At 57.0% G+C, this 12,115-nt stretch overlaps 1 protein-coding gene across 1 annotated transcript in view; it reads left to right on the top strand.

The window, feature by feature from the left end:
* The first annotated feature begins 10,073 nt into the window (after positions 1–10,073).
* Positions 10,074–12,115, top strand: part of N657DRAFT_144265 (uncharacterized protein) — a 2,932-nt gene continuing 890 nt past the window's right edge. Inside the window, exon 1 of the mRNA XM_062785941.1 lies at positions 10,074–12,115. Coding sequence (XP_062644625.1) covers positions 10,394–12,115 — 1,722 coding nt within the window. The 5' untranslated portion in view covers positions 10,074–10,393.

Raw genomic sequence — 12,115 nt, forward strand, 5'->3', positions numbered from 1 at the left:
GGGACAAACAGCGCGAGACGCAATCGAGATACGGATATGCTGGAGGAGGTGGTGGTGGAGGAGAGGGAAGAGGCGAGAAAACATACAAAGTTGTCAAGTCAGGTCCCCAGCAAAGGGGGCCAGCGATGGGGAAGAGGGGACGCTTTTGTACTGCATCCGTGTGGATGGTGCAAGCTTCCAGTCCTGGTTGCATGGACGAGGATACAAGCTGGGAGCCTGTGGGCACCTCCCATTTCCCATCAATTGTGCCGGTTCAGAGTCGTGGTACAGGTACCTGACCCTAATGTGAGCTTGACAGTCCAGCTCCAGCCGAAATGGTGGGGGAGGCTTAACCAAGGGCAAGTGCGGGTGGGTTCAAGCTTCCCTCCGCCCGACGAGCCCCTCCACTGCCCCTCCATGGCATCGCAATCCAATCCATGTCGCAATTGTTTCAGACCGTTGTAACGTAATCCGACATTTGGAAAAAACGAGACCATACTGAGGAACTGGAGTCGACAGAGACAAGTCCGCACGCCGCAATGCTCATGCGGCATTGACTTGCGGTCCCAACCCTTCAAAAACCCTACCCTGCGTAAACGGATCAACAAGACTCTTGAACTGGGACTAGCGTCCCCTTTCGCAGGGTCTCCCTATTCCTTAAATCTCCATACCTCACTGCAGTCTCAACGAAAACTCACCCGGTACCCCCGGCGGAGATATCTCAAAGTTCAACTCCCTCTCCATGGGCTCGCAAACTCGGGCCTTCAGCAGAGGCACGCAGTTAGTCAACACAGCCAGCGCAGCCCACACTATCTCGGCCGTTCCTATCGAGATGAGACGGATATTAGCTCAGGTGCTACGCGGTTACGGGGGGCCCGGTGAGATGAAGCTTCGGGCCCCGCAAAAGAACAAGTCGCGCCGCATACTTTGCGGAGCTTCGGTGCTCAGCCGGTTGGCTAATAACATCTCAATTCTCCGCAGCTCCGGTGACCCCAACGTGCCTCATCATCTGCAAGAGGGGACGAAAGCGTCTCGCGTCAGCCGTCCAACGAAAGAGCAGTGCATGTTGCAGGCCCCGGTCGGAATGCTTGTGACGAGCAGGCCCAATCACCAGAAAGGTTCGTCCGGTAAGGACTGTTTATTAACAACCAGCCTGACGGTTCGTTCGTCCTTGTCTCAATGTTGGAGAAAAAGGGATCTACAACCTTTCATATCCGCTGGATGTACCGATACATTGGGAATGTCGGCGCTGCTTCTGGATCCACCTGTTTCCGTGCCTCCCTGCCGCGAGTTCCCTCCCCCGCACCCATCCGGGGCACTCTGCTACTCGTGCGATCTTGTCTTGGCACCCTCTCACTGCCGGCTTCACGACTTGGGAGTGACGAAGGCGGCGTTCGGGACATGACGCTGCCTAGGCTTGGCGGTTGGTGAGAAGGAATTGGCTTCTGGACGACTGCCCCGCATCAAAAGATGCAAATCGATGGTGTTCCACATTGGAGATCATCATGCCCTGCAACGCAACGACTGTTTTTTGACGTGCAGCCAACAGCGGCATCAGACGGCAAGTCGACATGCCGTTTTACCGGCAACACCTCCCATGCAAGCCGTTGGCTCAAGCAGTGCCGGCAACAGCACCCGCCTTGGGAGTTCGTCTTCGTCCGTGCAACACCATACCTTAGCTTGAGAGGTTGAGAACAGCGGCTTACGGGCTGTTGGCCGCTGGGGACTCTGACCCCTTTTCCCCAATTCCATGGTGGAGTCGCCGAATCGAGGCCCCTCGCTTGCATCGGCTCCCCATGAGAGCGATCTCCTTTCCCGCAGGTCCGAATGCACCTCTATCCCTGCTGTGTCATCCTTCGCTTCGATCCTAATGGCTCTCTCTGGGGTAGTTAGTCTCGTATGCCCCGATGACCGGAACACCAGGCTGATTGATCATTGAGAACTTGATACACAGTAAGCAGTCTCCCACACTCCACGCCAACTCCGTCAGCGTTGTGACGATGCAGACAGGACCCGTCTGGTCTCAGCCACCCGCGGCCTGGTCAATAGGGATTGCAGCGAGATCCTATGTGCTCGTGACTGTCTCTGTTTTAATGTGGAAGCAGACAACACCCCGGAACGGACCCTGTCCCGCTTCCGTGCCCTTGCTTAGCGCTGGATACATAGAAATCTGGGAAACGATCTACATACCGGTACACTAGAGGTAGGTAGCTAGGCATCTCTGAACCTCCATCTGCCCGCCACCCTGTCGTCCCCAGTAACCATGTTGTTGTACCGGTATCGCCTTCGCTGTACCGATTGAGTAGAGAGCATGGAGGAATGGAAGAGATTGACTGACTTATTAGGACTTCGTTCTGCTTTGAAGTGACATGCCGGCAAACCTAGCCGTTTCGGCCTAGCTCTCTCAACGCAGTGCGCAGTAAGAGCATATCAGCAGCAAACAAGCAGAAGACACCATGCTGGAACCGCTACAGCATGAACAGCCAACCACGTATCTCATAAGTTAAGTAACTAAAGGCCGACGGTACATACATACAGAGACATGGCCAACATACATCAGCGGATGCCAGTGGACAATACTGGGGTGTGAGAACAGGAAAAGGCGTCGACAACGAGGGAGAGAATAAATCCTCCAGCCTCCAACGTCATGAACAAAACACAAGGGGGGAATCAGATAACAGGGCATCGACTCAGAAAGACAGCGTAGGCTGGGGAATCAAATGATTTGAGGGGGAATCAAAAAAGAGGCAAATCAAAAAAAATAAGAAAGGTGGTAGAAAAGCAAACACAAGAACAGGAGAGCAGCCAGACAGAAACCCGATAATGCCGCCCCCACCCCCCAATAAACCCATCTTGGCCACGCTCCACCACCCATTACCATCATCATGACCACACCACCATAAAGTATCCCCAACATACCGACCATCACCACCAGCACTCCCCACCGCCGCCGCCGCCAAAAACTGCCCTCCTAAAAGCAGTTCAGACTCCCCTTCTTCTTCTTCTTGGCAATCGTATTCATCCTCTCCTCCAGATGCGCCCTCGCAATCTCGGCGTCCCGCCGCTTCCGGCGCTCCTCCTCCACCTGCTGCAGGCTCCACCGGTTATCCTGCTGCGGCTTCTCCTTGAGCTCCTTGAGCTCCGCCTCGAGCTCGTTGGCCCTGCGCCGCCACGCGTCGCAGTCGGACCGAATCGCGTTCTGCTGCCGCTCCAGGTCCGTGAGCGCCTCTTCTAGCGTCGCGGTCAGCTGCTTCTCGGCTTTGAGGTGCTTCTCGATGAGTCGGATGCGCGCTTCTTGGTCTTCTTGAATTTGGGATGAGAGAGCCGCTGCTGCTGAGCTGCTGGCGCCGCCAATGTCTTTACTTGGCGGGCGAGGAGTGGGGGAGACGGTGCCAGAGGAGGTGCTGCCGTTGGGAAGAGGGGGTAGGGGGATGGCCGGCGGTGGGGAGGGGAGGGAGGTGACTGAGGCCGTCTTGCGGACTTGGTTGCTGTTGGTGAGCGAGTTGGAGCGCTGCGGGCTCTCTGGGTGGATGACGCTGTCGCTGTGGATCATGCCTTCGTACTTGGCCTGGAGAGCGGCATACTCCTCCCGGATGGCATCCAATTCCGTCTGCAGCTTGATCTTGGCGGCGTTGGCCTCCTCTAGTTGCTGATTTCGCTCCATCTGGAGAGTGGACAGGCGGTTGCTGGCCATCTGCACCTGGTCGTAGTTGCTCTGCAACTGGTCCTCAAGCTCCTCGACGAGCCGCGAGTTCTTCTTGTTCTTGGCCTCGAGATCAACCACCCTCTTCTTGACCAGAGCGACCTGCTCCTGGACAGGGCATGGATTCTTGGCCTTCTCGCTTTCCGCCTCGAGGACCTCGTTCAAACTCTCCCTGACTGTCTCAAGGTCGCGCATGACTGCGTCGTTGATGTTGGACAGGTCCACCACGTGGCGCTCGAGCTCCGCCCGCTTCTCCTGCTCTTGCGCAAGGGCCTTCTGGTCCGCGACCAGGTCGTCGATGCGTTCCGAAATTTTCTCGACACTGACGTCCAGGCCAAGCGCAAAGGCAACTTGGGTGGCGACCTTCATGAGATCCTCACGAGCCTCGGTGAGATCGCCCTCGAGTTGGCTGATGCGGTCGCCATGCTCAGCCCTGAGAGACGCCAGCTGCGACTCCAAGTCTTGCTTCGAAGTGGACATCATCTCTTCAACATCCTTGGCGTGCTGAGACTGCAGTTGCTCCAGCCGCTCCTGGTGCGCCTTGATGGTCTGCTCGTGCTCGGCGATCTGCGTCTCCAACTTGGCGACCAATTCTTTGTGCGTCTCGAGCTCACTTATGGTCTTTTCGAGCTCACCTGTGGCTTTCTCGAGCTCACTTGCGGCCTGGTCGCGGTCATGGGCGGCCATCTCGAGAAGTTTCTTGGTCGCCTGGTGTTGTTGCTCGACCTCGATGACCTTGGACTGGTTGCTGTTGATGATGCCCTTGTAGTCATCGATCTCGCTCCTCAAGAAGTCGATCAGCTTCTTCTGCTTGATTTCGGTTTCCCTCTGCGCCTCCTCTTCGTCTGGCTTCTTGCGCTCCGCCTCGGCAAGCTGCTCAGACACGGAAGCGACTTGGGCCTCGAGCTCCCCGATCGTCTTCTGCATCTGTTCCTCAGTATCGCGCATGCCTTGCACTGCTGTGCTGTGCCGTTCTTCCCAACTGGTGAGTTCGGACTGGAGCTCCCAGATCTTCTTCTCCCGCAGCTCGATCTGAGCTGCCGACTCCTCCGAAGCGGCTTTGGCAGCTGCGGCGGCCTCTTCCGCTGCAAGCGTGGCTTGTCTCAGGGACTCTTGCAATTCAGAGGGCTCCGTCGCACGCGTAGCCTCGTCGACATCCGCAGCAGGTTTCTCTGCCGCAGCGGCGGTTTCCTTCACGGAGTCTTGCAATTCAATCGCTGCCTTGGCGGAAGCGGTAGCCTTCTCGGCGGCCAATGTCGCCTGCTTCAGGGACTCTTGCAGCTCGGCCAACTGTTCCTGCAGCTCCTGCTCGCGAGCGCTGTGAGCCTCCTGCATCTCCTTGATCCGCATTTCGCTCTGTTCCAGCTGGTACCGGAGGGTGGATACCATGGCCATATCCATAGGGGACGCCGCCTTCAAGCTAGACCGTTCACGGGTCAGCCCGGAGATGATGGTCATCTTGGTTTCCATCTCCTTTTTGACCGTGGCGATGTCGGCCTCGAGTTCCTGTATCCGCTCAGACCGCGAGTGGAGTTCGTGCATAGCGGCATGCAGGTTGAGTTCAAAATTCTGCATCACATCCGGCTGGTTCTCAAAGTTCTCAGCAGCAATATTCCGCAATGATGCGAACGACCGATGAGCACGATCAATGATCATGACATTCTGGCTGGACTTGCGGCGGATTACCGGAGCGCTGCCCTTGGGCGACGAGCTCTCGCTGTTGGCGGCTTGTGCCTTGGCGACCTCCGTCTTGAGTTCTTCTACCATGTCGAGGGTGTGTTGGTGTTGCTCCTCCAGCCGGGCGTACCGTTCGGCAAGGTCCCTCTCCGCAAACTCTTTCTCGGCAGCAAGGGATCTCAGCCTCTCAACTTCCAGAGCCAGGATACCGGCATTGGCTGAATCTGTTGGCGAAGCAATGTGGTCCTCGGTCTTTGGCACCGCGGTCTCGGCATCTGACACATCCATGGTAGTAGCTGGAGAATCCATGGCAGATGATAACTCGGTTGAGAGCGATTTCAGCGAGAGGTGTGCGTCGGTAGTCCTGGCGTCGGACAAAAAGGAATGTGGCCTCGTTTGGATGGGCGACGCCACTGAGAGCATCGAATCCCGTGGCCGTTGCGGGTGCCTCGACTCATCCACCACGTCCTGCAGCTCCGCAAGCGCCCGAAGGGCTTCCTCGTATTTGGCCTGGAGGAGGTCATACTCGTTAAGCGTCGTCTCATGCTCAACGCGAAGTCCAAGAAGCTCCTGCGTGACTGTGTCCAGCTTGTCGGCGACGAACTTGGATTGCGCAGGACTGGCGGAATAGTCCGCGTCGTGGTCGTCTGCCACGTGAGCTTGAGAAGGCCTTGGCGTCGTAGCCCCTGCAGTTTGTATTGGCTTATCGACGTGGTCCTCCGTCTCCTCGGGAATATCCTCCTCTCCGCTTTCGGGGATAGTCTCCTCCATCTGACTATGGCGGCTGACATGGCTCTGGCTACGAGAACGTTCGGCGACGCTCCGGCTCGCTGTGCGCCGATGGCCCGCGCCGTTATTCGGTTCACTCTCCACCTCGGTGGCTGGTGCATCCTGTTGGACGTTGTCGAGCTCATAAAGGAGCGAATCCAGCTTCCCTAGGCTGCGCTGCCGCTCAATCACCTGCTCTAACCTGTCAATTTCGCGCTGCATCAACTCGGCATCCTGGTCGGCCTCGGCGAGGCGCTCTTCCAGGGTGGAGATGTAGTCCTCGGCCGTTGCCTCGTTCTCGCGCACGCGCGTGATTTCCTTGCGCAACTCCATAATGATGGTCGCGTTCTTCTCCTCGCCCGACGTGTGGCCGTCCAGTTTGGCCTCCAAGTCGTGCAGGTAATTTTCGGTGCTTGCCTCGCGGTCCATCAGTTTCTGGAGCCTCGACTGGAGTTGACTGTTGATGGTCTCGGTGTAGGCGCACTTAGTCTCCTTTTCCAGGAGAGATCCCTCAGTGATGGCCAGGGTGGCTCGGGTACTGGCGAGAGAATGCTCCAACGACTGGATCGTCTTCTCGTACTCCAGGACAACCTGCTCCACGGCCTGGGCAAAGCTGTTGGAGCGATTCAACCGCTCGGTGGCGCTGTCGCCCGTGTTTTCGTCCGAGTGCGGATTTTCGGCCATCTCGTTATCCCTGGCCCTGGCCATCTCGGCGATCAGCTTTGCATGGCGCTGGCCCAGGGCCTTGTAATTCTCCTCGGCATCTAATAGGCGATTTTGGAGCTCGACTTCCCGCTCGTTCTGCCGCTCGGACCTCTCGCCAGGGGCCAGGGGTCGGCGCTCGCCCCCGCCCCGTTCTGCACTTCGGATTTGCTCCCGCAGGAATGCCACCTCGGCCTTGAGACGGTCGATTATGGCTTGTTTGTCGCCCTCCTCAACCTGCTGTATCCGCGGCTTGCTCTGGATCGCTCGGGCCCTCTGCGCATATTGGACCGTGTTCAACGTCTCACTGAGGTGGAATTCGGCCGGTGTCACGCAGGCAATCATGTACGTGATTGCATTCCCGCCCAGAGAGTCCTGCAGCAGTCGGGTAAGTTTAGAGTCCCGGTACGACACGTGGGCCCCGGGCTGCCGTGACGACAGCTGGGAGATGACCTTGCCAAGCGCGGCGAGCCCGCCGTTGATCGAGATGCCCTCCTTGGCCCGCTCGCCTTGGGCGCCCGTGTTCTTGAGGCGTTCGCTGCCGGCTAAATCGACAAAGTGCATCTTGCTGTCGGTGGTGACAAGCACGTCGCCCCCTGTCAGGGCCTCCAACGGCATCGACAAGCGCTTCTCTGCGCCTTGGGCTGTCTGCAGTTTGCTCTTCTTCTGCACGAGATTTAAGCTGAAGACGGCGTGGGAGCGCGAGGAACGGGCATTTATGGCTGTCGCATCCGTCTGCCGGAGCGTGGAGCCTTGATTCAACACCTTCATCAGGTCCTCGACCGAGTTAACCTCAACCTGGTGCAGACCGGTGAGAATGATGTTTCCCTTAACGTCCTCGCGAATCGTGACTGTGCCTCGCTCGTGCGCCGGGATATGGTCTGGTACTAAGAGGTCCCTTAACTGCTCGTTATAAATCTCGACGTACGACGCACGCAGAGTCCAGTTCTTGTCCCCGCGTGAGGCGCCGGCAGGCTGCGTGGGGTACCGCGAGGGCGTACGAAGCTGGGACATGGAATTCCGGTTGGAATTTCCCTTGGGTTCGTCTAGGCGCCCGAAGAGCGCAGTGGCAGCGCGCGGGATAACGCCTGGGGCCAACAGTCAGCAGGGTGCACGGCAGCTCGGAAGCCCGTAGCACTTACCCATGGCTTCAGGGTCATCTTGCTCAGCAGGACCCGATGTTCCCATCGTGTACGACTTGCCGGCGCCAGACTGGCCGTAGGCGAGAAGCGAAACATTGTATCCTTGGGTAAAGGCGCTGACGCACTCCTCGAGGTAGTCCCATATCCCAGCCTGGTCGACGTCGGGCGCAAACACCCTGTCAAAGACAAACAGCTTGCGTCCCTGAGGAGAGTCGATGGCCAAGCTTGTCGGCGATTGGACATGGACCATAGATCGCTGGAATCGCTGGGGTATGAGCTCGTAACCTGGGTCCGTAGGTTGCAATGGCGGGCGGACGCGAACGGCTAGAAACCAAGAAACCAAAAATGTCAGAATGCAGCTGTCCGAGGAGCAGCGACACGCGCCGCCTGCAAGATGCCGGCGGGGTGTTAGACGAGTACTCACCGACTTTGACGGCGGTCTTTGTATCCTCATCCGAAGCCCTGCTTCCTCTTCCGCCGGTTTTGCTGTGCACGCTCATGCGGCTGTCGCTCCTGGGCGCCGGGCGGACCATGGCGCTCAATGGCCGCGGAGGCAGTGTACCTGGGCCTGGCGACGCTGGTGGTGAGCTCGCCATGTCGGCGGCTGGGAAGCGGGCGGTGAACCTTGTTAAAGGGGTCCTCGATCGGTCGACTTGAACCGGCGTTGTGGGACTGGACCACTCGCTATTTGTCCGTCAATTCCCCTGACGGATGGTGTGCTGCGCAGGGCTGATCGTTGTGCAGCCGCGAGCGGCTGGCTGATCGGACGAACCGCTGCTGATTCAGGGATGCCACAGGCACAATATTCCAAGCAGCAACGACCTGCAAAGAGCGCTTATGCTTCAGAATACCAGGGGCGCCATATGTCTCTTCAAGGAGTCGGTTTGTCCTGTCTCGACCGTGGGTATTTTTCTGGGGAAAGGCTTCTTCTTTTGCCCGGGGGCTTTTGGGGAGAACCCCTTGTTTATTTGATTGCGCCGACCGGGGTGCCGCAAATTACAAACGCGTCCCCTGAAGCGCTAAGGCGTCGATTGGGAACAACGAACCGTCAACCAAAAGGCCCAAACTGCCGACAAAATTTATCGAGGCCAACAACGTCAGATTTTCTCTAGAATGTGCAGTAAAGGCAGCTTTCAATTGTTGCTTCGTTGGCCTGGGCTTCGCTTATTAGCCGGGCAGTCAGGTTCTCCGCCGCCGGCAATATGCCAAACAGTCAAAGTGGACAGCAACTGCAAAGGACAGGCCAATGAAGCTTGGTTTTCTCAAGCAAAACGGAGTGTTGGACCGTGAAAAAGGGGGAAAAGAAGGAAAAAGAAAATGCAACGCAAAAGGAAAGTCTGCACACCGTTGTCGTGCAATTGGGAGGAAGCTCCTGCTGCAAACACCACTGGGCAACGAGATCGCATGTGGAGTTGGGGGTCGGCCCATGCATGCATGTTTCGCACAGGTTCTTGGTCGAAGCATTTGGGATGGATGGAATGCCCAATTGGGATTAGCGGCCAGTGCGCAGCACACCGCGCTCCTTCTTCAGACCGGACCCTTCCCCGTCTTGGACCACAACCTGGAACTGCTTCTTCAAGCACGTGGATTGCCGACACCATCTCGCAGCCAAGTCTCGGATACTTGACACCCTTGGTATTCGGCAAGCCAGAAGTCTCAGAAGTGATTTCATACACACACCAACGGCATACATGTCGAAGACTGACCATGGCTACAAACCATTTCCCTGAGATGGGAGCAGCAGCGGGGGGATCGTCGCACACACAAGCTTCCAGGTTTTAGAGTCGATCGCAGGGCAAAGCCTCCTACTACCGGTAACACTGTAAGCCATCCCGTCTTGTCGTCTGAGCTCTGCAGTGTGGGAGGGCAAGTCGTAGGGCTCGAAGCAACCTTGCTGCATGACACAGCTGAGCGAGATGCACGCCCTGACCTTTATGCGACGTTTGTTTCTCCTGCTTCTTGCAGGGCATTGGCCGACAACCCCGGGCTATCGGGCCATTCTAATTCTCGTCACAATCCCTCGCATAACTTAGCAAGCAGCTTCTCTCTCGAGGATTGTCTCTGGATTCCACATGCATACAAAGTTGTTGGAAAGGCCATTGACAAGAAGCGATCAACTTTGATCATAAGGTGGGGCGTGGATGATTCCTCGTTCATTGGCCGTACTGGTAAGTTGCGCGAATAGTGTACATTTCACACTGTGATGTATACAGCCTCGAATCCCTCGATCTGCAACGGCGAAAGAGGTCACGTGAAGCTGTGTTGGTTTCGCGCCTTCTGTCGCGTCCCATTGAAATGGTTGCCCAAACGACCGCCTGCTCCTCAAGAGAGTGATTGAACTGGCTTGGAGAGCCATTGCTACTTGATCAAGAAAGTAGGCCTCAGATGTTTCACTGACGAGGAATCGGCCGACTGGATCACAATGGGCGTGGAAGTGATCTCGCTCCTCTCGAGCTCCGAGGCCGGGTCTTCGCCGCCACAAAGAACGAGACAGCCATCATCGCCGCGATGCATCAACACAGCGCAAGCCAGAGGATTGGATCTGGACGGTCTCACTGGGCCCTATCTCGGGAGAAAACACACAAAATCGACAGGCTCAATCAGTGCACGAAACGCCTCAAATGTAGCTGATGATATTTGGCTCATTTCGGACGATGAAGCGCCCGGGCCTCCGGGGAATACCCGTCAAGCAGAAGGAACATCGATTGATGGCCCTGCTCCAAAGAAACGCCGGTTGGAGTCCCATGCCCAAACTATAAGCAATCCAACAATCGTGCCACCACCCGCCATCGTCTCTGTTGCTGGCTCTGGGCCGGAACTGCTTCAATCATTCAAGCTCAGTCGAACCAACTCGACAGCTGAGCACCCTAGAAACACCGGTCAGTCTCGGATGAATTGGCTGGACGACGATCCGTTTGCGAGTTCCTCACCACGGGCAACCGAACAATCACTACCAAGGACTGACAAGCAGCCCACGACCCTGCCCTCCATATTTCTTGGTGGCAACCCCATTGCTAGTTCTTCTTTGCATCTGAAACAACCGAGACCAACGAAGAACTCCACGCGGCTAGCCATTGATGACATCGACCCGTTTGCTTCCAGTTCTCCAGGACTTGCTCGCGGTCCAGCGAAGCCGGCTGCAACTGCAGCAGCATGGGATCCAATCTCCAGCTCCGCTCCGCCCCCGGCCGCAGTTGATGACGAGTTGGAGCACCCACCGCGGTCCCTCCGAAGAACTCAGTCAGAGGTGATCGCCCTAGATAATTCCGACAACGACTGCAGAGCGCACCCGGATTCCGACGACGATTTCCCTGACATTACCAACTTGGCCACCTCAAAACCAAGGTTCTCATCGCTGCCCGAACTTCCTGCCGTGACGGCCGCTACTAAAGCACCAAGGAAGCCAAAGTCGGCGGGGGCAAAGGCAAACCCGGCCGAGCCCAAGAAGAGTGAGGTCGATAGGGCAAAAGAAAGAGAAAAAAAGGCCGTCGCGCGAGAAGCGGAAAAGGAGCGCAAGCGGTTAGAGAAAGAGCGTGCCAAAGAGGAGAGGATTCAGGAAAAGGCCAGAGCCACAGCCCTGGCCGAGGTGAACAAGATTAGGACGGACAAGAAGGTGTCAACCCCAGAGATGATTGCCGACCTTCCCGCCGCCCTGGACCAGAACGTCAAGTTACAAACAGAAACTCTTCTCCGGGATCTTGACGTCCACTCCACCACCTGGCTAAGCCCTGTCGAGAACGTGGTCAAATGGCGCCGCAAGGTCCGCTCCCGGTACAACGACGATCTGGGCCATTGGGAGCCCATCCCAGAGCGGATTGAGCGGGAAAACTACGCCATGGTCATCGTTCCCGCCGCCCAGTTCGTGGAACTCGTTTTTGGCGATGAAAGCGCCAGCCTAGAATCGCACGTCCTGCGCATGAAGCGGCACTTCCCCAACGACACCATCATCTACCTCATCGAAGGCCTCGACCCCTGGCTACGCAAAAATCGCAACGTCCGCAACAGACAATTCGTCTCGGCCGTGCGCAGCGGCCTCGAGCCAACCGACAGCAGCAGCAGCAGCAGCAGCAACAACAACAACAACAACAACAACAACAACAACAACAACAACAACAACAACAACAACAACAACAACAACAACAAC

This window comes from Parathielavia appendiculata, assembly GCF_033297405.1.
Source record: "Parathielavia appendiculata strain CBS 731.68 unplaced genomic scaffold N657scaffold_14, whole genome shotgun sequence".
Lineage (NCBI taxonomy): Eukaryota > Fungi > Ascomycota > Sordariomycetes > Sordariales > Chaetomiaceae > Parathielavia > Parathielavia appendiculata.